The sequence below is a fragment of the Eumetopias jubatus genome, unplaced genomic scaffold (assembly GCF_037043125.1).
Source record: "Eumetopias jubatus isolate StellerSeaLion01/CBP00866 unplaced genomic scaffold, mEumJub1_p1.0 scaffold_6, whole genome shotgun sequence".
Taxonomy (NCBI): Eukaryota; Metazoa; Chordata; class Mammalia; order Carnivora; family Otariidae; genus Eumetopias; species Eumetopias jubatus.
In genome coordinates, this window is record NW_028274812.1 from 66,266,183 (window position 1) to 66,292,272 (window position 26,090).

General features: G+C 33.8%; 1 protein-coding gene and 1 pseudogene across 8 annotated transcripts in view; one reads left to right on the forward strand and one right to left on the reverse strand.

Moving 5' to 3' along the window:
• Positions 1-26,090, forward strand: part of EPHA7 (EPH receptor A7) — a 165,092-nt gene that overhangs the window by 45,000 nt on the left and 94,002 nt on the right. For all 8 annotated transcript variants that reach the window (XM_088024277.1, XM_088024273.1, XM_088024272.1 and 5 more), the window contains 2 exons: positions 14,288-14,443; positions 15,508-15,843. In XM_088024277.1, the coding sequence (XP_087880403.1) occupies positions 14,288-14,443; positions 15,508-15,843 (492 nt within the window). The remainder of the gene's footprint in view (positions 1-14,287; positions 14,444-15,507; positions 15,844-26,090) is intronic.
• LOC114213091 (U4 spliceosomal RNA) lies at positions 13,293-13,425 on the reverse strand (annotated as a pseudogene).

Below are 26,090 nucleotides of genomic sequence, written 5' to 3' on the forward strand. Positions count from 1 at the left end.
GAAACAATTTAACTATAGGGCTCTCTATTTCTAAAAAAACAGGGCTTCTGTTTCAAACTTGATACAAATCTGTTTATCACTTGACCAAATTCTTGAAGAACTAGTTATATGGAGCATTTGGATTTTAAGAGAAGATAAAAATTTTTGCTCATAGAGTTTCCTGCTAAACTTATTTTTGATTTTTGATGTTAAAGCAACAAACTAGAACTTTAGGTTATGTTAATAAAATTAAGTGTAATATAAACTATAGAGAAAATGTGATATCTATTGGTCATTCCTAATATAAATTATTGTAAGTTTTGATTATGTCAGAATACATAGATCTTCATTGTATTATTATGTAGCACAATTAAATATTTGAATAGAACATATACAAACTCTTAGCTATTGTGACAATTCTTTTAAGAAATATATGTCCATATACAATAACTTAGAAGACAGTAGTATGTTTTGAGAATTCTCTATTCCCTTTGCAATGTAACTGTTTTCAAAGAATAATAGAAGAGTTAATTTAATAAATTAATGAGTTTGTGATATAGACATTAAGGCAATAGCAATATATGAACCTACTCAACTATCATATTTTCCATGTGAAAAGTGGAATATTTAACTAACCATATTAAATAGCACTTAGGTTGTTAGGTTGTTGTAAGCATTATACTTTGCAGTTAGGTATTCAGCACATTTCATGAATTTAAGTATTTAAGGTTTGGACAAACTGCATGCCTTTTGGAGATGTAACTTAGATGGAAAATTTAATAAAGCAAAGATGTGATGAAAGATATAATGAAGATAACAGGGAAAGAGTGGTGCACCTTATCTTGATAAAAAGTTTCCTTCAAATTCTAATTTTGCAAAATATTTTATAGCACACAACACTTGTCTATTTCTTTGATAAAAGAAGGATCTCATTTTGGGAAAATCCAAGAACTTCAAACTTTTACTGACACTGTTGCTAGACATACTCTTTTAACATCTGTAGCTTGAAAAGATTCACTTTTTAGCCTCCTACTTAAAGGACTACTAATTTAAACTACAGAATAATCATATTGAAAAATGGCAAATGGAAAAGAGTGGCAAAAGTCATATTCTTGCAAAGTGAGGATTCTCTCTTCTTACCATTATTGGACTTTGACAAGGATCACCATTAGTCCTGTCTTGCCATAGGTATTGTTTACTGTTTTCATTATGGTGAAATTAAAATAAAAGCATATGAAAATTATCAAGCATCGGATGTCTCATTTTTTTCATTTTTTCATTGGTATACATCCACTTACAAAGGGATTTCACAAATTCTTATACACTGCATGATTATCCCTAGAAGTCGATTATACCGTGGCTTGTAGACAATCTGTTTATTTGGACATACACAACTGGTATTCTAATCACTCTTCTGTTGAACATTTACAAAAGAGTAATTCAACTTAAATGATGAAAAAAATTACTCTAAAAGTATTGTCTGACCCATTCCAGCTGGTTTGCATCTGTGACTGTGTCTTCACAATGCGTTTTCTGCTTTTCTCCTCTATGTTCTTTACCATTAATTTTGCGTGCAATCTTTGAACTGCTTTTTTCCTTCATTATTATCTGTATTCTGGTATAAATTGATATTTTCAAAACCTTTAGGTAGGTTTTGAGATGACTTGAGTCTGATTAATTAGGAATATTTAATGCACTGCCAGCTCTCTGTGCATAATACTATATATCATATAGCACCATTGGTGTAGAAATAGAATGTATCATTATATGCTAGTTTGTCCTTTTCTTTGTAAGAACTTCCAACATATTTTTCATTTGGAAATGTACGCACTTACATTATTATCCTTTACCATGAAAAAACAGTATTTCCCTTATAAAGTTTTCATTTTTTTCAGATTTAAATATACTTTGTAGTACTTACATTACTTTTTCTGAGTTCATTCTTTATGGTAAGGTACTTTGTTCTCCAGTTTTCCTGTCTTTTAGGTTTCAGTTTTAACTTGAAAAAAAGTAAAATATTATAGGTACGTATAAATAGACTTTAACCCTTAGTTTTGTCATGCCCCTCCGCATAGGTCGTATACAAAATGAATTCATTTTTATCTTAGATACATCTGAAATTGAATGCAAAAACACAGAGGTACAGAAGGATGTGTGGATGTTTATGCTTATAATAAAAGATGTAACAGCCCATTGTATTTAAATTAGTTTTTTATTACAATAATTGTTTTTTAAAATTTAAAAGAGAGCCAGTAAAAAATAAATTGAAATCATTTTTCATAATATAAGGCATCAGTGATATTTCTTTGTTTTCCAATAGAAATGTTAATTACAAGAATTTATTTTAATAGTGGCCTGTCTAGTTCCAGATTACTAACAGAAATGAAAGTATTTGTATTTTCTAGAATATTGCAATTATAGACTATCTACAACTAGAATATTCTTGTTTTTGAGTTTGGATAGGTCATATATTTAAGGAAAATATGATCTTTTTAAGAATATGGAGCTATCACTTGATCTTTTTGTCTTAGAAAAGAGCCTTACACTGACAGTTTTATTATGATTTATAATTCACAACTAGTAGTTTTCCCTCTCTTGGAACTTTTCTTTCCCATGTTCAAAGAAAAATACTCTAATTATATGCTTATAAAATATTTCACATCTCATTCATATACTTATTCATATCACCATGTTAAGAGTGCTCATAGAATCATGTTAGAAATTATCTAAAGCATTAATCTAAACATGGCTTGTGCAATTGTCTTCTTGCACAGCATGACAGGGCACTCCTTAAGAGTGAGGCCACATAATACCTTTCCTTAACTGATATAGTCAGGACTCTACTACATTCTACTTAAGAATGTGCCAGCTGTTTCCGTTGATCTGATTACTATAAAAAGTTTACTAAGTTGCGTTGGTGATTAGCCTTTGGTAAGTGGGGTAGTTATTACCAGATGCATAATATTGCAGGTTGGATAGTGATTCTTTCATTCAGTAAATGCAAGTTAACTTTCTGCTATGTGCTAGATATCGTGCTAGGCCCTGGGATCTGCAGATACATATAATCTCTGCCCTTGAGGGTCTCACAGGAAGCTGGAAGAGACACACATGGACATTATGACACTTATGTTTGGCCAGTATGACACTGTTAATGCCATAATTGTGGTAGGTTGTACAGACCGGCTTGTACTGTTCTTCTCAGTAGCTTTAGGAGGAGGTAAAGCTCTTAACTGATTCATGAAAGATGAGCTAGTTATTCATTAAAAACAGGAACTGAACTAGATGTCTTTTTACGTGTCTAACATAGCTATCTTTTCTAAAAATAGTTTTTATTAAAAACGTATTAAACAATAACCTAGTCATACCTACATTCACTTTTTGCAAAATGCTATGAATGCAAGTGGATCAGATACAGATAGAGCTGTGTAAGATTATTTGCTTTGTGTGAAGATTAAAAATGAACAATTAATTGGTTTTCTGTTATTAAGGAGTAGAAAGTATGGGAATGCAGTTACAGAGTTCTTACTGTTTTATTTCTAACCATTCTGTTTCTCAGAACTCTATACATACATACATACATATGTGTGTATGTATGTATAAGTCTGTTTGCCTGTGTGTGTGTGTGTGTGTGTGTGTGTGTGTGTGTGTGTGTGTGTACATGTAGTGAGCTCCTTTTTTGGAAAAAAGGATTGAGCTTGACAACATCATTTGTTGTGAGGATTTATTCTGCCTGTTACTTTCTTTTATTTCTAAGAATTAAGGATTGAGTGAATATCCTCATTGTCCTGATGCATCTTTTTAAAATGTCATGCTTCAGGGCAAACTGATTTCTTTATGATCTTCAGAAAATTTTCCACTGACATAACAGAAATGATTATTTATCTCCCCACATGTTCAAATTGCCTTAAACTGCTTTAGGGTTATTTGCTTCACAAGACTTAGTATTGATCCATATTATATAACTGACTAAATAAGGAAAAGAACTAGTCTTCACAAAATAGCTAGAAAGATTGTTTTAACTGGTGATTTTGTTTTAATCATTTATGAAATTTTTGCTGAAAACATGGTAGAAAAAGCTCATGTTTTAAAAGACTGCTTGAACTGGTAAGACTGATCTTTGTTTTAAGAAATTAAAATGGAATTATTTCTTTTGATTTTAGCTATGGATCTTGCAAATTTTTTCTACAGATAGTTAGATTTAAGTGTATTTTGGGAGAAAAACCAATTATTGATGAATCACTAATGAGATAGTTTAATTTTCATTCTTTGAATTGAACTAAAAGTATTCACTTTATTAAATATGATTAAATTTCAAACATTTGTATTTATATGCATAGTTCTTGCCCCGCTATATTTTTTGAACTTGAAGTAATCTGCTTTTATGAAATATTAACTGCCACAAATAACTCTCCAGTTTAAATATAATTGATCAATAATGCCCCTGCCCACATTTCCTGCATATCTACCTGTGCCGAGTAGTTTTCTCTCTTCACATTGACGAAATGCTACAGCTCTGGCAGGAAAGGTGACTTTAGAGTCTGTATTCACCACTGAAATAGGAGGTAAACACATGGCAAAAGATACAAATTAAGGCACAATATTTATAATTTATATAATAATTTCTTATGAAATATCAGAAATTTAATTAGCTTAAGCACATAAGCAACTGATTATCCATACCCTTTGATGTCAGATCAAAGGTAATATGTATTTAGAGATCACCATATTTGCTTTTTGGCGGACATAACTTTGGTCCACTGCCTAACACAATGCAAAGAGTAGGCAAACAATAATTATTGAGTCAGGGAAGGAATGAGTAATTTGTGTTTGTCTAAAAATTAATTTGTGTTTTTTGTTTGCATACACATCTGATAGTGGAGAAGTGGCTCATTGTTTATCAGAAGTAGAAACTAGGGTGAAATCAAAACAGCATTGTTTTACAAATGATTATGTTCAAGCCAGAGTATTGATCTTTCAAAAGATCACTCGTCTGTTTTGCATAAATTTTTGTCTATAGAGTCAACATTGTCTGACCTTTCTTGGTATGTTTTCAAAACTGTGAGGAGTGGCTTAGTATAATGAGAACAAATAATAAAACTGAAATTATAAAACTTAAACTGTGTTACAATAAATATAAGAGAGATATTTGAAAATAAACTTGATGGTGGCCTGAAGGCTATAGTAAATTGTACCTCTGCCTGAAACCTTCCCAACACCAGTTGCTGTTTAAGAGCACTCCTCTTTGCAGCCTCTTGTTCATAATGACAGTGCCCTCAAGAATATCTTTTAGTAAAATAAAATACTGTGTCATAAATAAGCCACTTTTTTTAGTCACTAGGAATAAGTAATGTTTGAGTTTGGTTAGCTAGCTTCCCCTAACTTAAGTGTTTTCCGTCCAATAATTACACTGTTTTGCAAATAGACTCGAATTAGGGTTAAAATTACTCTGTTTTAGTCCTTTTCCGGTAGGTTACTAAATCCTAAGTTTGTGTAGGTAATTCGTTTTTTTTACCTGTAGCTTGATCTCTCAGAATGGACCTATGAGGACAATATTGAGTGAGATCCAGATGGGTCTGATTTCATTATGCATCTTTCCTTTTATGGGAGTTGGTTTTTAAGTTATTTATGTAATTTAAAAACTCCACTTCTGGATTCTTATCTGCATGACCAAAATGAATGTGCACGTCTCTGGGAACACAGACGGTGTTTGACAACAATGTCACCATGAGAGCTGGAGGTGAACTGCTAGGCAGATGCATCTTGACACAGTGTGTGCCACTGCCCATCAGGGACAGAATGCAGAGGCAGGCCAGCCCTTCAGAACCAGTGTCTCACACTCTTGCTGAGGCACCACTAAAAGACTAAGCGGCTGTAAGTTCGTATGTGGGGTTTTGGGGGTTTGGTGATGGTGGCTGAAACATGCATGTTTTTAAAGATAGCATTTCAACGAAAACAATTGTATGGGAGTTTAACAGCTAGATAACTGATTACGGTGTTATTGTGAAGACAAGTTTTTGTAAATATAAATATAAATAAATATATAACTAGTGTATCTTAGCATTTAATAATTAATTACAAGGAAACAAAGGCATTGAAGCCCAGGAATGTGACGTGACCTTGTCCAAATTATGTGCCATTATTGGTAGAGTAGATTTGAACACAGATATTTTAGTTAAAATCCAGCTCTCTTTTGCTCTATCATATTACCTGTTTAACATACCTGATATTTATAAAGTAGAATAAGAAGTCAAAAGAGATCTGAATGTTCTAATTTGATATTTGTTTCTTCTTTTTTATCATTTTGATAATGACATCATTATGGCAATTTTCTGGTAAAATAAAGAGTATTTCAATTCCAGACCTCAGCAAAATTCCTAGCGTATTCCAAACTGATAATTTAATAAAGGACAAAAAAACTGTCTTTACATAATATGTTGTTTTCTTTTCTTTTACAGTCTTTTAAAAAAGTTTTGAAATAAAACTTTTAAAACGTTCTTATTTTACGTGTTTCTTTTACACTATACGGTATTAATAAAACATTAAGTACTCCATTAAATAACAAATAAATAGCACATATATATTTGCAATGCCCTGAAATTAATTTTTCCTTTCTTAGTTTTAAAAATCCCCCAATATTTTCAGCACTTGAGCACCCGTTACCACAAACTTTATATTCCACATCATTTCTTCTCTAAACTCTTACAAGTTAGCTGTAGGGTATTACTATGGATGGTGCCTCACAAGCTGCAACATACTGGTTACATCATGTTGTTTTTATCCTCTCTGCCCACTCTTCATTCTCAATGTGAAAAATCATAGCGTATCAGTGACAGGAGGTCTGGCTTTCAGGCAGACTTTTGTAATTATTCCCACTGAGGCACTATCAATAGGATTAAAAAACAGATTCTGGATCTGTCCATCCCAGATGAGGTCAGCACTTTGAGCAGTGGGAGTACTATTTCTACAAGCTGTGCTTTCCCCTTTGCATTATACAGCATAGACGTTAATATGACACAAATATTTGAAAGATCCTATAGAAACGGACTAACTTTGCTCTGAATTAGGCTCTGGATTAAGTACAGTGTCCATCTGCAATAAATAAAATAACAATAGTCATTAGAATCCCTAACTATGTATGTGTGTAGATTCTACAATAATTTTAAGTCCCAGAAAGTTTCAGTTACAGAACAATCCACTTATAGTTCATAATTAATAAACTCTTTGCAGCTGCATAACTGCAGCCGGAAACATCTGCAAAGCCTCATATTTTACACACAGACACATACACATAATTCCTTCAAAAAAGTTCAATTGTGCTTAAAATCGCAGGTCTGGAAACAGAGTAAGACCTGAAGAAGCTGAATCTAGTATTCGGTTAGCTTATGGTAGGAGAAAGGGGGGACTGGGTCTTCCCTTATCTGGAAAAGAGATGAGCATTAACTAAGATAATGTTTAAGGTCTATTCAGATATTCACACAAAACTAACTTTGTATAATTCAAAATCTCTCCTAATTATAAGTGTGATTTTGATAAGAATCTATTTCTTTTGTTACAAAATTATTCAAATAAAATTGCTACTCCTCAGATAAAAGATAAATTATTATTTATGAATCTCTAAAATTAACAAATGGGTAAAACAAATATATTGATCATCGATTATAGTTTAGATTACAGATTTAAAAATTTCCAATATTTTTTATAATTCATACTTAATTTATTACACCTAACTACAGCTTTAATTTTTTTAAGATTTACTTATTTATTTTAGAGAGAGAGAAAGCGAGAGCCTGCAAGTAGGGGAGGGGCAGAACGAGGAGAGAGAGAAAGAGAAGCACACTCCCCATTGAGCGTGGAGCCCTTGGGGGGCTTGATCTCATGGGGCTTGATCTCAGGAGTCTGAGATCATGACCTTAGCTGAAATCAAGAGTCAGGCACTTAACCGACAGAGCCACCCAGGTGCCCCCCTAACTATGGCTTTATAAAAATAGATGAATATAGAGTATATGTGTTAGAAAGGCAAACTAGCATATTATTGACAGATGTAATTTGGCATTTTTTCTTAATGTTTGCTTACTCCTATGTTCAATTTGAAGTTGTATTATTAATGGATATCATTATATATATACCAGCTTTACTGAAATATAATTCACTTGCCATACAGTTCATCCATTAAAGTGAACAATTCAGTGTTTTTTCAATATAGTCATGAGTTGTATGACCATCACTACAAATCACATTTAGAGCATTTCCATCACCCCAAAAAGAAATCCTGCATCCATTAATAGTCACTCTCCATTTCTCCTCACTGCCTCAGCTGCTAGCAACCACTAATCTACCCTTTGTCTCTATAGGTTTGTCTATTCTGCACATTTCATATAAGGGAAATATGTTTTTGTGACTGGATTCTTTCACATAGCCTAATGTTTTCAAGGTTCATCCATGTTTGCTGAATAATATTCCATTGTGTTTATTCATTTATTAGTTGATGCACATTTGGGTTGTTTCTGCTTTTTTGACTATTATGAATTTCACTGAAAACATTTATGTATAAGTTTTTGTGTCGATATACATTTTTATTTCTCTTGGGTATATATCTAGGAGTGGAGTTGTTGGTTAATCTGGTAACTGTGTTTAACTTTTTGAGAAATTGCCAATGGCTACATAATTTTACATTCCTAACAGCAAGGTATGAGGCTTCTAACTCCCCCATATTCTTAACAACACTTGTTTTGCCTTTTTTTCTTATAGTCATCCTACTGGATATAAGTAGTATCTCATTGTGAAAATGATTTGCATTTCTCTGATGGCTAATCATGTTGATCATTTTTGTGTGTGTTCATTGGCTGTTGTATGTCTCCCATATAGAAATATCTATTCACATTCCCTGCCCATTTTTGATTGGCTTATTAATGAATTTTTGTTTTTTTCATTTTTATTTTTGCTAAAATTCTAATTTATTGGATTTCTTAATAATATCTCATTTTACCTCCCTCATCAATTTTATGGTGGCTATATCTTGTCATGCATTCTGTAGAAACTTTGATAGTTGGAGAAAAGACCTGGGACTTACAGGAAGTTGGTTCTAAACACCTGGAAAGCTTTTAAAATATAAAAATGTCCAGGCCCTAATAATGATTCAATTATTTTGATAAGGCCAAGTCATTAGTGTTTTTTCAAAGTGTCCCTAATGCGCAGTCATGGAGGACAGCTGACCAAGATATAGATTATCAGTGCCTTAAAGTCCAGGATGGTGTCAAGTTTGTCTGAGATTAGAAGTGGAGCTTAAGATTTCCAAAAAGTGAGTCCATTAAGGACCAGAAAAATCTTTCTTACCTGTAGAAGAACTCTAGAAGTATGTGGATTTTCTGGGATAACCTGTTTGTGGGAAAGGGTCCTTAGAAATATATCGATAGGATATCCCCCTACCCCAAGCTTACCCTTATAGGTCATAAACCTAAAGAACCAGAGGGAGTCTGAGTGTCTGCACTCTCATTCAGAAGGAAGAGATATTCCATTTCACCTAATTGCTTTACCTACCCAGAAATTTGTCTATGGCTTTTAGGATGACCTTTAGAATTGTTAATCTGTGTTGAACACAGATTTGTTCTACCAGTACCCTGATTGTTCCACAGACGGCATGCGTCATGCAAGTACATGCTCAAAGGCCTGGCACCCTGTTGCTTAAACACTTGACATCCACTGAAGACAAGTATGGAATCTGATTGTGAGGAGAGTTTAACTGAGAAATCAGAATACAAGGCTTTAGTATCAACTCTCATGTATTTAAATGAGAAGCTTGAGTAAAATACTCAAATTTTTGTTGAGAAATTTGTTGCAGTATTATTACTTTTAAGTAATTCATTTATAAATGGGAAGCCCTATTGCCTTGTGTTCTTTTTTAAAAGACTTGAAATTTCAAACATTATTTGGACCAATGTAGTTACTTAAGGACACTGTTCTTATTGAAAAATAGCTGAAATTAAACATAAATTATATTTATTTCATCACAATAGATAATATAACAGGCCTTGTAATATAGTATACTGTAACATAATTTAGTGGATGTATTGCACTGTATTTTTAGTGTGTGGTAAACAGAACTTTCACATGCTTCCTAGATTCCCTTTTCCTTTGATGGCTTTTCATTTAAAGAATGGACTTGGGATGCCTGGGTGGCTCAGTCCTTAAGCGTCTGTCTTCGGCTCAGGTCATGATCCCAGGGTCCTGGGATCGAGCCCCGCATCGGGCTCCCTGCTCAGCGGGGAGCCTGCTTCTCCCTCTCCAACTCCCCCTGCTTGTGTTCTTGCTCTCGCTCTCTCTCTCTCTGTCAAATAAATAAAATCTTAAAAAAAAATAAAAAGTGTCTTCTTTTGGCTCAGGTCATGACCCCAGGACCCTGAGATTGAGCCCTGCGTCAGGCTCCTTGCTCAGCGGAGAGCCTGCTTCTCCCTCTCCCTCTGCCTTCCACTCCCCTGCTTGTGCTCTCTCTGTCAAATAAATAAAATCTTTAAAAAAAATAAAAATAAATAAAAAATAAATAATGGACTAAGTGAAAACTTGAATGGTGTATGAAATCTGACAAGATTATGGTTCTCAGCTCTGGGGTAATGAACTTATGTTATTTTATTCATTAGGACCCTAAAGGACTGAAAAAAACAGTCAAAAGAATCAATCACAGGCCGTTGTGGTAACACTGAAAAAATACTGTTACTCAAATAATGGGTGAAAGATTATTTTTACAAAAATAATTAAACATGGAAAACATATTTTATACATATTCCCAGTCTTCGTCAACCTAGTGAACATTACCTTAAAATAATGTTCAATTAAAAAAGCAAAAACATCAAAAGGAAGGAAATTAAAATTGTCTATTTCTTGTAACTAACTTTACCATAGCGCTCGTACTATATTAATTAAAGTTTGCTTTGAGTTCAAATGCTTTTGAACAAATTGAGAAATAAAACAAAGAAAAAAACTTTTAAAACTGCATTTTCACAATTCCTAGAAAGTTATACTTCATACTTGTGTATAAAGGGAATGTATCTTTAAGGTTTCAGAAGGCATTTACCTCTAAAAACTTTTGTACTAGTACTTTTTAGAAAACCAGCTGCATTTGTAGAGAGGAGAAATTGCCTTGATTTCCACATAGCCTTTTCGGGAACCATTGGAGAGCTCACCTAGTTCTTCCCTATGTGGCTGACTCTTAGAGATGCCACTTCACCCCAGTTTCTTGCACTGAGTATTTTACTCAAGCTATTTTGTATAGATATCTCATCTAAAATTGTAATTTTAAGAGCATCTGTTACTTCCTTCCCAAACTTTTTACTAGTTTGCTAGTAGTAGTTGCTAACTATTATCCTAAGAGACACAGCTTATGCCTTTGCATGTTCTTGGCTTTGCTCTTAACACCGTAGCTCCAAAGATTTTGTACTTATTTTTAATAACTCTAAATTAATAGTCTTCCTAGAGATTAAGTGAAAACTGTCTTGTCACAACTTATTATTTTCAATATTAACTGAACTGAAACAGAATATTACTTCAAAGAAAAAATGTTAAGACTTTGATGACCACATTTTTCCGGTACTGCCTCTATCATTATCTATTTAATGATAGCCATGCATGTACTCCACAATTTTGCAGGCATCTTTGGTGCCAAAATTCACAGTGCAATTGAGAATACCTATTTAGTATCTCTTCTGTGAGGTGTGCTAGGCTATTATTTCATAGTTTTCTAAATTAAAATAATAGCTTTAAATTAGTATATAATAAAAGACAACAGGGACCCATAGAAAATTAATTTTTAGGGTTGCTAGAGCCCTGGAGACCCATTGAATAAGTGCCAGACTTTAGCTCATTGAGCAGTCAAGGCTGGTGGAATAGCATATGGTTGAGTATCAGTAGTCCTGTGTTCTAAATCCAGTTTTAACCTAGACAAACAGAATTATTTGAAGAACTCAGGTTACTTTTGCTTCAAATCTGCTCTCCCATCTGTTAAAGTGGTAACAGAATTTAATATAACTTTGAAAGTTGAGTGATAAGGGTTTTAAATTTCTCTGCATTAGGTACCATATATATTCTAGAAACCATGCAAGTTGAGCAAGAAATGTCCCTTCTTATTTGTAAGAAAAACAGGAATACGCCTTTATTAGAAGCTTTTATTTGCAATGAGAGAATGAGGATTCTGCCGGATTCCACTAGGTAGTGTGCTGCCTACTAATTCTGGAAGCCTTCCCTAGTAGATAGTAAATTATTTTACCAGTGTGCTTCCCATTTCCCTGCTCCCTAACCTCCTCTCCTGGTAAAAACTAATACATACAAGTCATTAAAGACAGTCAGCACATATCTCTTCTCTCTGGCTCTGTGTTTTCCGTTTTAAATTCCCTGGTCCTTAATGTTATCAAAGTGCAGGTTGTGAGTAAAACATGGTCTTCTCTATCTTATGGATGTCATATGTGACCTTTGAATTATAGACAATACATAAAGCAAGGTACAGTGAATACTTCAAGAGAGGAATTTCTATCCTGAGAAACCCATGCCAGATCTTTTATCTTACCAGTTAACCATTTTTATGTGGCAAGATCATATCTTCAGAAACATTTTAAAGTGTTATATTTTTGTTATACTATCTTGCAATCAATCTCATTGTTCTCTCTGTGCCTTAGATTTGTAGCAATTGCTACTGAGAACATGTGAAGTTATATTAAGCTTCGTTTCTTAAGATGTTTGTGAATGCTTTTCTCTTACATAATTGCCGAAGCCAACTAAAGGTAGAATGGCTTCTGAGGACAGTAGTGGATCATATATTTACAAGGAGATAGTTGTAGTTCTGTTTACACATCTATCATTTATCTATTGCAATATAACTTGCCTTTAAATTTCTAAGTTATCTAAAACACTTGTCTCATTTGTGTGAAATAGCCTTATTTTCTTGAAGCTCAAAAGATGATTTTGAGCTCTCAATTGGATCAGAATTATGCCTTAAATATTAAACATGTGAACAGAATTAGAGAATGACTCAGTATACCATCTTGATTGGATAGGATTGTTTATCCCACCTAAGAGTGAAAATATGATTAGGTTCCTGAGTGATGCCCAGGTTGAGGACATTAAATAAATGTGAATATAATAAGTTAAAAGTTATAATTGAATTTATGTTAAATATTCACTAATCTTTCTTTATAGATATGATGAATTTCTATTAAATTTGAAGTCACTAAAACTTAAACATATATTCATTTGATAAATATGAAGGGTAAATTAAACATATTTAATATATTCACTGTATAATGCCATTAATAAAAATTGTTGAAATAATGAAAATTTAATTTGCTGAATTTTAATTAAAGATAAATATATAAAATGATCAGTGATAGAAAATGGTTCAATTAGCAGTAATCGTGCCTTGGATAAACCTCATTGGCTATGATACTGCCACTGTGCAACGCTAGAAAATGGTTCAAGGCTACTTGATTTAATAGAAAATAGGATCCAAATGAGTAAGAGCAACTTCACGAGAAGGTGATAGAGACATTCTTTGTACATGTCTATTCATTGCTGAGAGCAGTTGCTGTTGCTGTTTTAGTGTGACTACTGTTAACCTCTCCCAGCAGAGGAGAAACAGTCCTCATCTGTTTACAGTTGAAGGCTTTCTCCTTACTTCTGGTGGAATAGGTTTCGCCTTTTCATGGGATTTCATTATTTTTAGTAACAAGGAAGTTGACTTAGTGGAAAGCAGCCTGCCTTATAACTTAAAATTGGTTGAAATTATATCTTGAAGTTTTCTGAAAATTTGGGAGGGTATACATTTCTATCATTTTCAGATGAAATTTTTTGTATCGTTGTTATTTCTAGTCAGGTAATTAAAATTATTTTCATATTTTTCAATATGAACCAAATTAATACATAAAGAGTTAATTTACAGCTACATTATATTAAGAAAACATAACTTTGAAGTACATCAATATGTATCAACAGATAGGATAATTATTTTGAAATTGAACTTACCCTGAATTAAATATCCTAAGTTTTTGTCCAATTAAATTTTGCTTTCTTTCAGTTTTGGGCTCTTGATTTGAACTGATGCCAACTACAGGTGCAGGGCTGCTGTATCATTTGGTTTTTATTATTTCACTTTAAAATGTAGTATTATAAAACTGGGTTATTGATATACACTAAAACAAAATTTTACTGTAGAGAGCTTGTTTTTCACAAATTAAATTTCATATTTTATTCTTTGCTAAATATTACTAAAATTAAAAACGTCTATTTGCTCTCATGTTTCTATTTTCACTTTCTTTTGCATATGCAGCCTGTGGCCGTGGGTTCTACAAATCTTCCTCTCAAGATCTTCAGTGCTCTCGTTGTCCAACTCACAGTTTTTCTGATAAAGAAGGCTCCTCAAGATGTGAATGTGAGGATGGGTATTACAGGGCTCCATCTGATCCACCATATGTTGCCTGCACAAGTAAGTTCATAATAGTAAAGTAGGGAAGGACTTTCAGAATTCTTCCACTCGTTTGTATTATTGTGATATCATTGAGATAGGCATTGGGTCTGTGAATGCATTCTTAATTATTATTTTTTTTAAGATTTTATTTATTTATTCATGAGAGACAGAGGAGGAGAGAGAGGGAGAGAGAGAGAGAGAGAAGCAGAGGGAGAAGCAGGCTCCCAAGGAGCAGGGAGTCTGATGCGGGACTCGATCCCAGGACCCTGGGATCATGACCTGAGCCGAAGGCAGATGCTTAACCATCTGAGCCACCCAGGCGCCCTGCATTCTTAATTATTATTAAATGCTTACATTTTTTTCATGGACTGTTAAGGCTAAATAATAACAGAAAATAGATACATCTTATGTCATCTTTAGTGAAACTTTCACATCTGCAAAATCAAGATGCATCTTAAGATTTTTCACATGTATCTAATAGGAATCATAAATAAATGTAAGAGTTATTTGAGTCTTACTTGGATATGAAGTGTGATTAAAAAGTCTGGTTTCCAAATTAAAATCCCATCACTAAACAAAGCAAATCTCACATCTTGGTGCTTCAATTAATGAATATCGGAGAGACCCAAATCCAAAGCCAATCCCAGACTTGCTGTAAATCATTCTTGAGCACAGTAAGAATGAATGGATGTATTCTCTGTTATATGGTTAAAAGGGAGACTATTTTTAAACAACTGCACAACTGTTTTTTTTAGGTGCATTAACTGTTCTTTTTAATTGCTTGGAAGAAAAATAGCTAAAGACTGTGGCAAAAGTACAAAGACAGTTGTTATCCTGTTTTCATTTTGACGTATTAAATGGAAAATAAATAAAGCCTCTTGCCAAGTAAATTCAAGGAGGCTTTTATGCAGCTTCTCTAGGAAAGGTAATGAAATGTTTATGTAAAAGAAAGCATTTCAACTAGTTTTCTCTATGGTAACTGAGCCACTAGCTTAGTGGCCCCCGCAGATCCTTTTATTCATTTTTTGGGTTTGTTTTTTTCTATTTTTGTTTATTTGTTTGTTTGTTTTTGGTTTCCACAGGGCCCCCATCTGCACCACAGAACCTCATTTTCAACATCAACCAAACCACAGTGAGTTTGGAATGGAGTCCTCCTGCAGACAACGGGGGAAGAAATGACGTGACCTACAGAATATTGTGTAAGCGGTGCAGTTGGGAGCAGGGCGAATGTGTTCCCTGTGGGAGTAACATTGGATACATGCCACAGCAGACTGGATTAGAGGATAACTATGTCACTGTCATGGACCTGCTAGCCCACGCTAATTATACTTTTGAAGTAGAAGCTGTAAATGGAGTTTCTGACTTAAGCCGATCCCAGAGGCTCTTTGCCGCTGTCAGTATCACCACTGGTCAAGCAGGTATGTGTTTGTGTTTGTCTTCACTAAGTGAGTAATGCAACTACATAAGTGAGGTGTCTCGCTTTGATATTTAGTTAACTTGGCTACACAGAACTCAATTATTCCAGCCTGTTGATTATTCACACCTTTAACTTTTCTTTGTTATTTCTCCTGTTGCCTATTAAACCATTGCTAGACTCATTAACATGTCCTCCAGAGATCTGGCAGGAGAAATAAAAAGGGATAAATTGCAAAGCAGTTAAGACTGTTCTAAGACAAGCAACTCTGCTGAACGATCTCAAGGAAGGGAGTGAAAATATTGGACAAAATGAGACATAGGCTAATTCTTGCAGTTTTACTTTTTTGTGTGGTATGCACTTATGATCAAAATCTACATGATCATTAGGAATGATGAAGGAGTTGAGTACACTGTTTCACATCACTTTAGCCAATATTTTACCACATAGAATGTGATATTTGTAATATATGGCAAGTCTGTGTTAAAATTTGCATGAGGGAATTTTAAGTTCATCAGTAGTAGATTTGTGATTGTATTACTGTTCATAATATTAGAGCACATACTTGGCAGATCTCCTGAGGATTTCAAAAGAAATGAATTAGGAAATAATAACCATGATGATTGTGAACTTGTAACTTAGCCTAAAAGCAGTTTTCATTTACTTTCTTCTTGGCATTTAAGGTGCCCTACTCAGTCATTCTTTATTATGGTATGTTTTGGAAAATATCAATTGGAATGGAAGTTTCAGAAATTGGAGACTGTCTAGATCTTCAGAAAAATCTTATTACTGAAAGAAGGTTCAGAAATTGAGGGCTTTCTCAAACTCTTGCTGCTGAAAGAAGATGTTATGTAGTAGATGTAGCCAAGTGCCATGTCATCATCATTAATAAAATGGGACCTGCACTGGAGTACTGAGTTGGGTGAGCATCATAATAAGAAGCTTATAACAAAGTCTTCTTGATCTTTGGCTGGCTGTCAGAAACCAGTATTATCCCAAATTTCTGGACATAGATGAATCTATTCTTCACTTCTGTGCCAATTTTAACAAAATATTACCTATTTAAATTGTATCTGTAGAATGAAAACTATTCATATGGTCTCACACTTACCATTTTGAACAAATTAGTGGTTTCTTATTCTAAAGGTTGCATTTTGATGTTTATTTGAAAAGCTATTGCAAATCAGATCTCCTGTGTAAAGGCAGAAATCTGGAGGGAAAATAACCTAGAAAATTTTAAATTTTCAAAAATTGGACAAAAGAAACAACCAATTTAACTGATTTGGTTTGATTAATTGTATTTACCCTGATCCTCTTTACTATTCTCTTAAAATCATTTTACCAGATATTTTTGCTTGTGTTGCTTTATATTGAAATTTGTCACCATAACTTTCCTGTTGAGTGGGTTCAAAACATTTTAGGATCATGATTGTGACACTATAGCTGTCTTTGGAACCATTAATAGAAACTCTTAGGTCTACTGAGCTAGCGTAGTTCTTTTATCTCTGCTGATATCAAGCATAGAAGGGACATTTTTATTTACTTTTGAATATGACCCAAAGATACTGAACTAATGCCACAAATAGAGTTCACCAAAAGGCTGCTTTGGGGATCTGTTTTTTTGCTCCTTAAATGTCTGTTGTTTAATTTTTTAGGTTAATACTGCATGGGCTAAGTAGGTCATAGATTTTCCCCATGAATTCTTGAATCAAATATCCCACAGTAGTTAGGTAAAGTGGCTTTGAGTGGCTGATTCTCTTCTGGTTAAGAGCAAACTAGGTTTGTTTGTTTGTTTGTTTGGAGGGGAAAGGTGATTTAAATGTACAAAATTAGATTGTAATGATTGCAGAGCTCTGTACATATAATAAAGAAAATATTGAATTGTACACTGAAAATGAGTAAATTTTATGGTATGTAAATTATACCTCAATAAAGCTATTAAAAATTTTAAAAAGAATAAATATAAGAAAGTTAAAAAGCAATGTTTATATTTTTATATTAAAATATTAATTCACACCTGCCTAGTTTCTATTGCATCTCAAATGCTAAAACCCCGTGAATTTAAAGTTAGATTTTTTTTTTTTTACTTTCAAAAAGAAATGCATCTAAATAAGACAGCGATCTGTGGTAATTGTAAAAGTTTGTAGAACTTTTCCTTTATTTTTTTAAGGGTTTTATTTATTTGTTTGAGAGAGAGAATGCAGGCGCAAGCTCAAGGGAGCACAAGCAGGTGTGGGGCGGTGTGGAGAGGCAAAGGCAGAGGGAGAAGACTCCCTGCTGAGCAGGGAGCCCCAATGCAGGGCAGTTTTCCTTTATTTTTTAACAGAGGAAATTTAGAATATATTAGTGACTGTTCTATTGAATGTGTATACCCAGTCCCCGTTGCTCCCCATCACATGTATTTTTGCTCTTTCTAAAGGAGGAATGATTTGAAATTTTGCCCATGTTCATTACTATCCATGGAAACCTGCAATGATCCTTGAAATTCTCATTCTCTATTAACTAAACAGCATCACCTCCCACCTAGTTTATGCTACAATCATTTCAATGATGAGTTTAAATCTGGATCTCTGGACAGTTATCCCCCTCATCAGCAATCCACCAGTGCCTACTATAAAAAGATTCATTAGGAGAATCTGCATGTGTCTGGATAAGAATAGAGTGAAGATGGAAAATTATCAGCCTGTGTTTGAAAGGTAGTGTGTAGACTTTGTAGTTTCTTTTCTATTAAGTTTGGAGTCTGGAGCACAAGACCCCTTTCCCCACCAGTGTTTGTAGAAATGTAAGTACATTGAAGACCCTTTATGCTTTGTTCAGGGTAGGAGTAAGGTTTTTGTGTTGAACGACCCATGATCCAGCCCCTCCCCTGCCACTTAGGAGTTACGTGCTCTTTGCTGGATCACTAAAGTTCTACATGACTAAAGTGGAGATAAAATGTTGGATGAGAGATATTAGAAAAAACTTTAAAACTCTTTAGTGTCATAAAATATTATTGTAGTGAGTAGCAAAATGAATGCTGAGTTAATCCTCTCTTTGTATAACTCTTTGTGAAGGCAAAAAACTGTAAAATCTTTATCTTTCACAGTGTGGGGGGAAATTAATGGGGGCTTGGAATTGGCAATTATCTTTTATAACATTGGAGGGGGGAGGAGATTAATTTTGTTTTGCTTGTGCAAAATGTGACTATTATCTAGTCACAAGTTATCTTAAGACTGAGATTCTACTTTAAACCAATAATTAACTTTAAGGTGAAAAGTGTATAGAGAATAATATGTGATATTCATATTTCAATAATTTTTGTATTTATTTATCCGGAACATATGACCTACAGAAACTGGCTTATTTTTTTTTTTATATATATATATATATATATATATATATATATATATATATATACTTTTCATTGTTGTTTTATTTTGTTAAGAATGATATGGCCTATTTAAGAGTGAAGTCACACATATCAAACATATGTATGTTGGAGGTATTTTAAAAATATATAAGTGAGGGGGAAAGCACATGCATTTTATTTATAACATTATGATCCTAACTCTTCCTTACATTGGAAGGTTCTCTTGAACAAAAGTGATCTTAATAATTACATACGTGTTCTTAAGACCTATTTAAATGCTATTTTTTATAACAATTATAATATTAACTCAGCCAACTATACTGAGTAGTGTGAATCAAACACTGTTGAGGATGCTGAGGATAGGAAGGTAAAGTTTGGGCCTACCCTAATGAGGAGCCCATATTGTAGCAGATAAATTTACTTACACATCTAATACGAGGGAGCACTTGAATATAATGTGATGCATGTTGTAGACCATTAGGAACAAAATACAGAAACTCCAAGAAGGAGAGATCCATTCTATCTGTGGGAAAAAGGAGGTTCTCACAGAAAAGATACCAGTCAGTGCAGAACATTGGAATGGATTTGATTTTGCCAGGAGGACGAGTGAATCATATTGTAGGCCCTCAAGAGGACCTCCCCCATTAAAACATTGTAAGTGCCACTACATTCCTACTCCAGATTAAGTGCATTAACACAAAAATGGTCTGCAGAAGTATGAAAGTTCCTAAAAACAGGTCACCCTAAAATTATTATCTCTTTTTATAGTACCTCAATTCACTATGGGATCACTTAAACAATTAGACAATTTTTAAAGCATATAAAATTACAGTATGTGGTCTTACCCCCGAAGAGACTTAAGGGATTCAGCAAATATTCTTCAGGTCAGTGATTATGTTATGTTCATCTGTACCTTTACCGTGTAACAGTTCTTTCTGTATGCAAGCTGTACAATGAATGTTGTGCAATTAATTCCAATGATGAAACTAGTCATACACAAGAAAAGTTAAATGATTTTACAAGAGTGGAAACATTGAGACATGAATGGAAAAGCACAGGATTTGATATTCAATGATATAATTACTTAATTTTAGATAAGTTATTTCAGCTCTTTGAACTTGAATTTTCTCCTGAAATGGTATCATGCTACTTGACTCCTTATATTATAAAAATTGCGCTTTTAGCTTAATACCAGTTACATTTATTAGAAAAGTATGTTATAGTACTATAACAATTATAATAGCAGAAATAATAGAGTCACTAGTGACTGAACTCTTACTATGTTCTTGGTATTTTTTCAATGTAAAATGTACATGAGAAGAGTGTCAAGGTGTGCCTGGGTGGCTCAGTCGGTTGGGCATCTGACTTCGGCTCAGGTCATAATCCCAGAGTCCTGGGATCGAGCCCCACATTGGGCTCTGTTCAGCTGGGAGCCTGCTTCTCCCTCTGCCTGCCACTCCCCCTGCTTGTGCTCTTTCTCTCTCTCTGTCAAATAAATAAACAAAATCTTTAAAAAAAAAAGTGTGTCAAAATTGAATAGTTTAACTTCTTTGAACTCATTAGCCCTCCTAAGTAAAGGAGAGGTTTGGGACAGAAGACCTCTAAGAGCCCATCTTATGCCCATAGTTAAATGGACAGTTATAGTACAATACAAACTATACATTGTGCAGTGCGTTATTGGTTGGAATTATGGAGTAATTTATAGCTGAGTAATACGTGTACAGATACTATAATTTTAATGGGATTGATAATTGTTAGAATGCTGTAGAAAACATTGGGTAGGAATTAAAGATGATAACTATAACTTCTTGAAAGAGGGTATAATTTACCAAGTTGGGCTCTCCAGGAAGCAGACACTTAGATGGGTATTAGGACATGTACTTGGGATCAGTGCCATAGGAAGAGAAAGGAAGGGAGCAAGAGTGGAGCAGAGGGGAAGCTGACCTGTGGTGCAATCTCGTTGGAATCCTCAGCCAACTCCATGGGGAGTTCTGCACCTGTAAGCGACCTCCATATTGCCCAGAGCTGAAGAAAGAGTGTCAGGCTTTCATACCTCTGCGCTGTCCAGACATGGGTTCAGGAAGGAGCCTAGAAGGGAGCAAGGTGTCAATTTTCAGACAAGGAAATTCTAAAGGGGGGCAGGGAGCTGAGGTCTGCTTTTTTAGCAGCCATCTTGGCAGCTGAGCAAATAAATTCTTCAGTCCTTCACTGACGAGAATGCAGGCAGCCCCTCACAACATCCCAGATTATTGCAGTCAAGTACACTGCTTACCTAGAATTATTCAGTGTTATGTAATCTTATCATGAACTACTGTATTTTAAGAATTTCGCTGTATAATCCTTTACATGGGAATTTGCTGATTGATTCAATGGTCTGGTGATAAATTACTCTTCAATGAAAAAGGGACCTACTAAGAAGTGTTATTTCTGGAGGATATTAATAACAAATAAAAATCTCTTGGAGAGAATGTTGGTTACTGTAGCATGTGCCTTCTGGCTATGATTTTAATGCCCGTTTATAAGAAACTTCAAAAGTACCTCTGCATATCTTAATTTGACTAATTTCTCTTGATCTTATTTCTCTGTCAAAATTAACATTTGCTTCACTGTTATTTTTATTTAGATTTGTAATGTTTATAGTGTCCCAAATGAAATATAACCATAGTGTTACATGATATAACATCATACATAAATAAATTTACACAAAAAGGAGATAGTAACAAAAGTCATTTCCTGTATTAGTCAGAAATATCTTCACTCACATTTATTAGTGTGATTCAACTGTGACTATTTTTCTCATAAATTAACTCAGATCATCTCTTTTCAATGATTTAAAAGGGTAGGCCATCAAGTTATGTGTCCTGTAAGTAAGATAAATTATTCCTATTTAAATTTATACATTTTGATATTTCTTTGGAATTTATAAACGATTTATATTTTAAGGGAACAAGATGTTAAGAAAATATATTTTCTTGTTTGAGAGCATTTACTGATTATATTGAGTAATAAGAAACACAGCAATCTCCATAAAGTGAAATGAGATAAATGCAAAAAAAAAAAAAGAAAGAAATCCACCTCCACTACCAGCAAAAAAACATTTTGTAGAAATAGTGTTAGTTTTATTAAAACATATGTGCATAAACACACATGTACGCTACAACTAAGATTCCTTTAACAGTAAGCAATTCAAAATACACATTGCTGTTATGTTTCTAGTTATTTTATAAACCTGATGTATCTGAAAGGCAGAACAGGATTCAGTCATGCTAGTTTATGCCATAGGGCATGATATTTTAGAAATTTATACATATAGTTTGTTTAACAAGAGTCTTAGACTATGTTAGTGAAATTTAATTATTTAAAGTTTAAGTATTTTTGACACCATTAATTTAAAAATAAACATGTAGATACATTTACAGTTTTTCTTTAGTGGCTATCAGCAATTAAAACATATGTAAAGGAAGATCTTTTTGGATACTATTTTAATAAAATTGGCAATGATGTTGGCATTGATACTGACAACTAAGACTTAATGAGTACTTAGTATATGCTGACCACTTTACATGTAAAGACCCAGATGCCTACACAGTATCTTCACATCCCAAACTTACAATGAAAATTTGGTAGAAAATTACATCTTACAGTAAATATCTCATGGCTTTTCTTAAAACATTTGTGACATATTATTTGTGAAATGTCTTCTTTCCCATTAGACTTCACAGGGTAAGCAAACAGTGACATCGTTCGTCTTATTCTCTAGCCTCTGTAACCAGATGGGCCCAGGGTACATGCTTAGTAAATTTGTTGAATTAAATACATAAATTCTTTGTATATCATAATATGAAAAGAGACTTTCTGAGATTATCAAGATTAATATAAAGGGTTAGTTTTATTTACATTACGCAGTAAATATAATTTCAAGTATAAAAATTTTGTGATGTGGTCTTGAAACTATAGATATATTTAGAATCTTAAAATGAGTTTTTACTATAACTTGGTATTTAAGCAGAGATTTAGAACAAAAGTTTAAAGGAGTTTTATTTCAGAATATTAAGCTACAAATTACCTTTATATTTGAAAACTTTTACAATTCTTCATATTTTGAAAATCTGTTGAAAATAAAATTATTTTTTTCTTTTAATATAACATTGAATGGCAGGGCACCTGGGTGGCTCAGTTGGTTGGGCATCCGGCTCTTGATCTCAGCTCAGGTCTTGATCTCAGGGTTGTGAGTTCAAACCCAATGTTGGGCTCTGCACCCAGCTTAAAATATATCTATATATATTTTTCATAATGTATTTTATTGTATTTTTTAAAAGATTTTATTTATTTATTAGAGAGAGAGAGAATGAGCGATAGCACGAGAGGGAAGAGGGTCAGAGGGAGAAGCAGACCCCCTGCTGAGCAGGGAGCCCGATGTGGGACTCGATCCCGGGACTCCAAGATCATGACCTGAGCCGAAGGCAGTCGCTTAACCAACTGAGCCACCCAGGCGCCCTCATAATGTATTTTAATATTTTTTCCTTTTTGTAGTTTTGTGACTTGTTAAGACTATATCACATAGCTATTCTATGAATTTTCTCAATTAAAATATATGTAAGGAAATATCCCTAAACAACCTGTGTTCTCAACCCCACATCTTCACCTTCATGCGACCTCCATGTTTTCTAGTTCCAGAGTCTATGTGAGTTGCCACATCCACCCTTTTCTGATTTTATAAATATTTGTAATGAACTATTTTGCTTATGTTGAGGTTAGGTTGAGGTTATTAACAAGTTGATCTGCAGGCTCTTGAATGCTGGGACTCTGTAAACATTTGAAAGAACCCTAGGACAAGGTGTTTTAAGTAGCTTTTCATATTTTCAATTTAATATATCTTAATCTTTTCTTAAGTTCTTTGATCTCAGCTTTGCTATTTTGTGGATAATTATATTTAAAGATCTGAGAAGAAAGAGTTAATTTGTGTAATAACTCAGTTATAACATTGCTATGGATTGAATTGTGTCCTCCTCTAAATTCATATGTTGAAACCCTGACCCCCAGGGTGACTGTATTTGAAGACAGGGACTATAGGGAGGTAATTAAGTTTAAATGAGATCATGAGGTTGGGGCCCTGATCCTGATAGGCTTAGTGTCCTTACAAGAAGAGACACTAGAGAGCTTGCTTTTTCCCCATGCACATTTACTGAGGAAAGACCCTGTGAGGACACAATGAGAAGGTGGCCATCTGCAAGCCAGGAAGAGTGGTTTTATCAGAATGTGAATCCTGCTGGACCTTGATCTGGGACTTCCAGCTTCCAGAATTATAATAAATTTCTGGTTTTTCAAGGCACCCAGTCTGTGGTGTTAAAGCATTCTGAATGGGCTAATACAAATATCCATCCCTGAGATAATTTAGTTACATCCTATTATGTTGAAAGAATTTATTTTCCATATGCATAGGACAGGCATAGACACTTTTGTGGGTGGGGCAAGTGGTGGAAGTTGAAGGAATTTCATGCATTTCTATGATTTCTCCCCCTCAAAAATGTACTAAACTTATTTAGTGCAATGCGTTGGTAAGTGCCAGAAAGACCAATAGTAATATTTTGCTTTTGACATCCAAGGCAGTTTTTTTTTTAAACAGAGCCAATTTATTATCTCATAAATTATAGAAGGTGCTACTTTGATGGTAGCAGAACATTCTATATAAAGTAAGTTATGTGGTTTGTCTCTGAATTTTCAAGCTTGAGCAAGTTTGTCAAATTCTTGACAATGTTAAACTAGCAATTTCCACATGATTAAGAAATGAATGCTGTTTTAGGATTTTCTAGTGAAAAAGTTCTTGTGACTGTATTTTGGAGAATTAAATTTGTAACTTGTTAAATTTAAGCTTCCTCTAAAAAGGCTCTTCAAAAAAATATATGACTGCCCATTAGGATCATTGTCCTGGAATAGTAGATAATGATGAAATTATGTAAAGTAATTCTCATTATATGTTTTGCCCTTAATAGGAGGTCCTTCATTTTGCTACTGTTAAGTTTATTGAGTGGAGATTGTAGTGAATTGAAAATGCATTCACTAGAGTAGTATTTATAAAGAAATAGCTACTTTAGTTTTAAAGTCAAGAAGTTTGTTCAAGTGAGATATAAAAAATTTGTTTTAATTGAAATGTGACTAACAAGACCACCTACTCTTCAATTTTAGCAGGAAATAATACAAAAAGCAAGTTAACACCAGAGACTTAAATAAAATATGCAAGAATTTTTCAGAGTACAAACCCAGGTCGATATATGTTAAATTCAGTCTCTTTTTTCTGGAAGTTTTACACAATTATAAATAATAAAAGAACAAAATACATGTATGTAGGAGGATAACTATGCTAAGAATATAAATTAACACATTTGTAAAAGATTGTCAATATAAATTGAATCAGGAAGTGATTTCTGCTTGATTCTTTGTTGATCAAAACTGGTTACCTGATTTACTTGGTGCTGTTGTTCCATGGTACAAAAAGGTTTTCATTTGTGGGTTGTTTGCTTAGTTCATACAGAGCAAACTATCACAATCATTTCCCCGAAGTATTATTAAAGGAATAGCATTGTGAAGACAGACACAGTTTCAGAAAAAAATCATTTAAGGGCGCCTGGGTGGCTCAGTTGGTTAAGCGACTCCCTTCGGCTCAGGTCATGATCCTGGAGTCCCGGGATCGAGTCCCACATCGGGCTCCCTGCTCAGCAGGAAGTCTGCTTCTCCCTCTGACCCTTTCCCCTCTCATGCTCTCTCTCTATCTCATTCTCTCTCTCAAATAAATAAATAAAATCTTTAAAAAAAAAAAAAGAAAAAATCATTTAAGAGCAAGAAATCAATAAGCTGCATTTTAGAGAATGAAAAACCATTGGATGGTAATTTCATACATTATT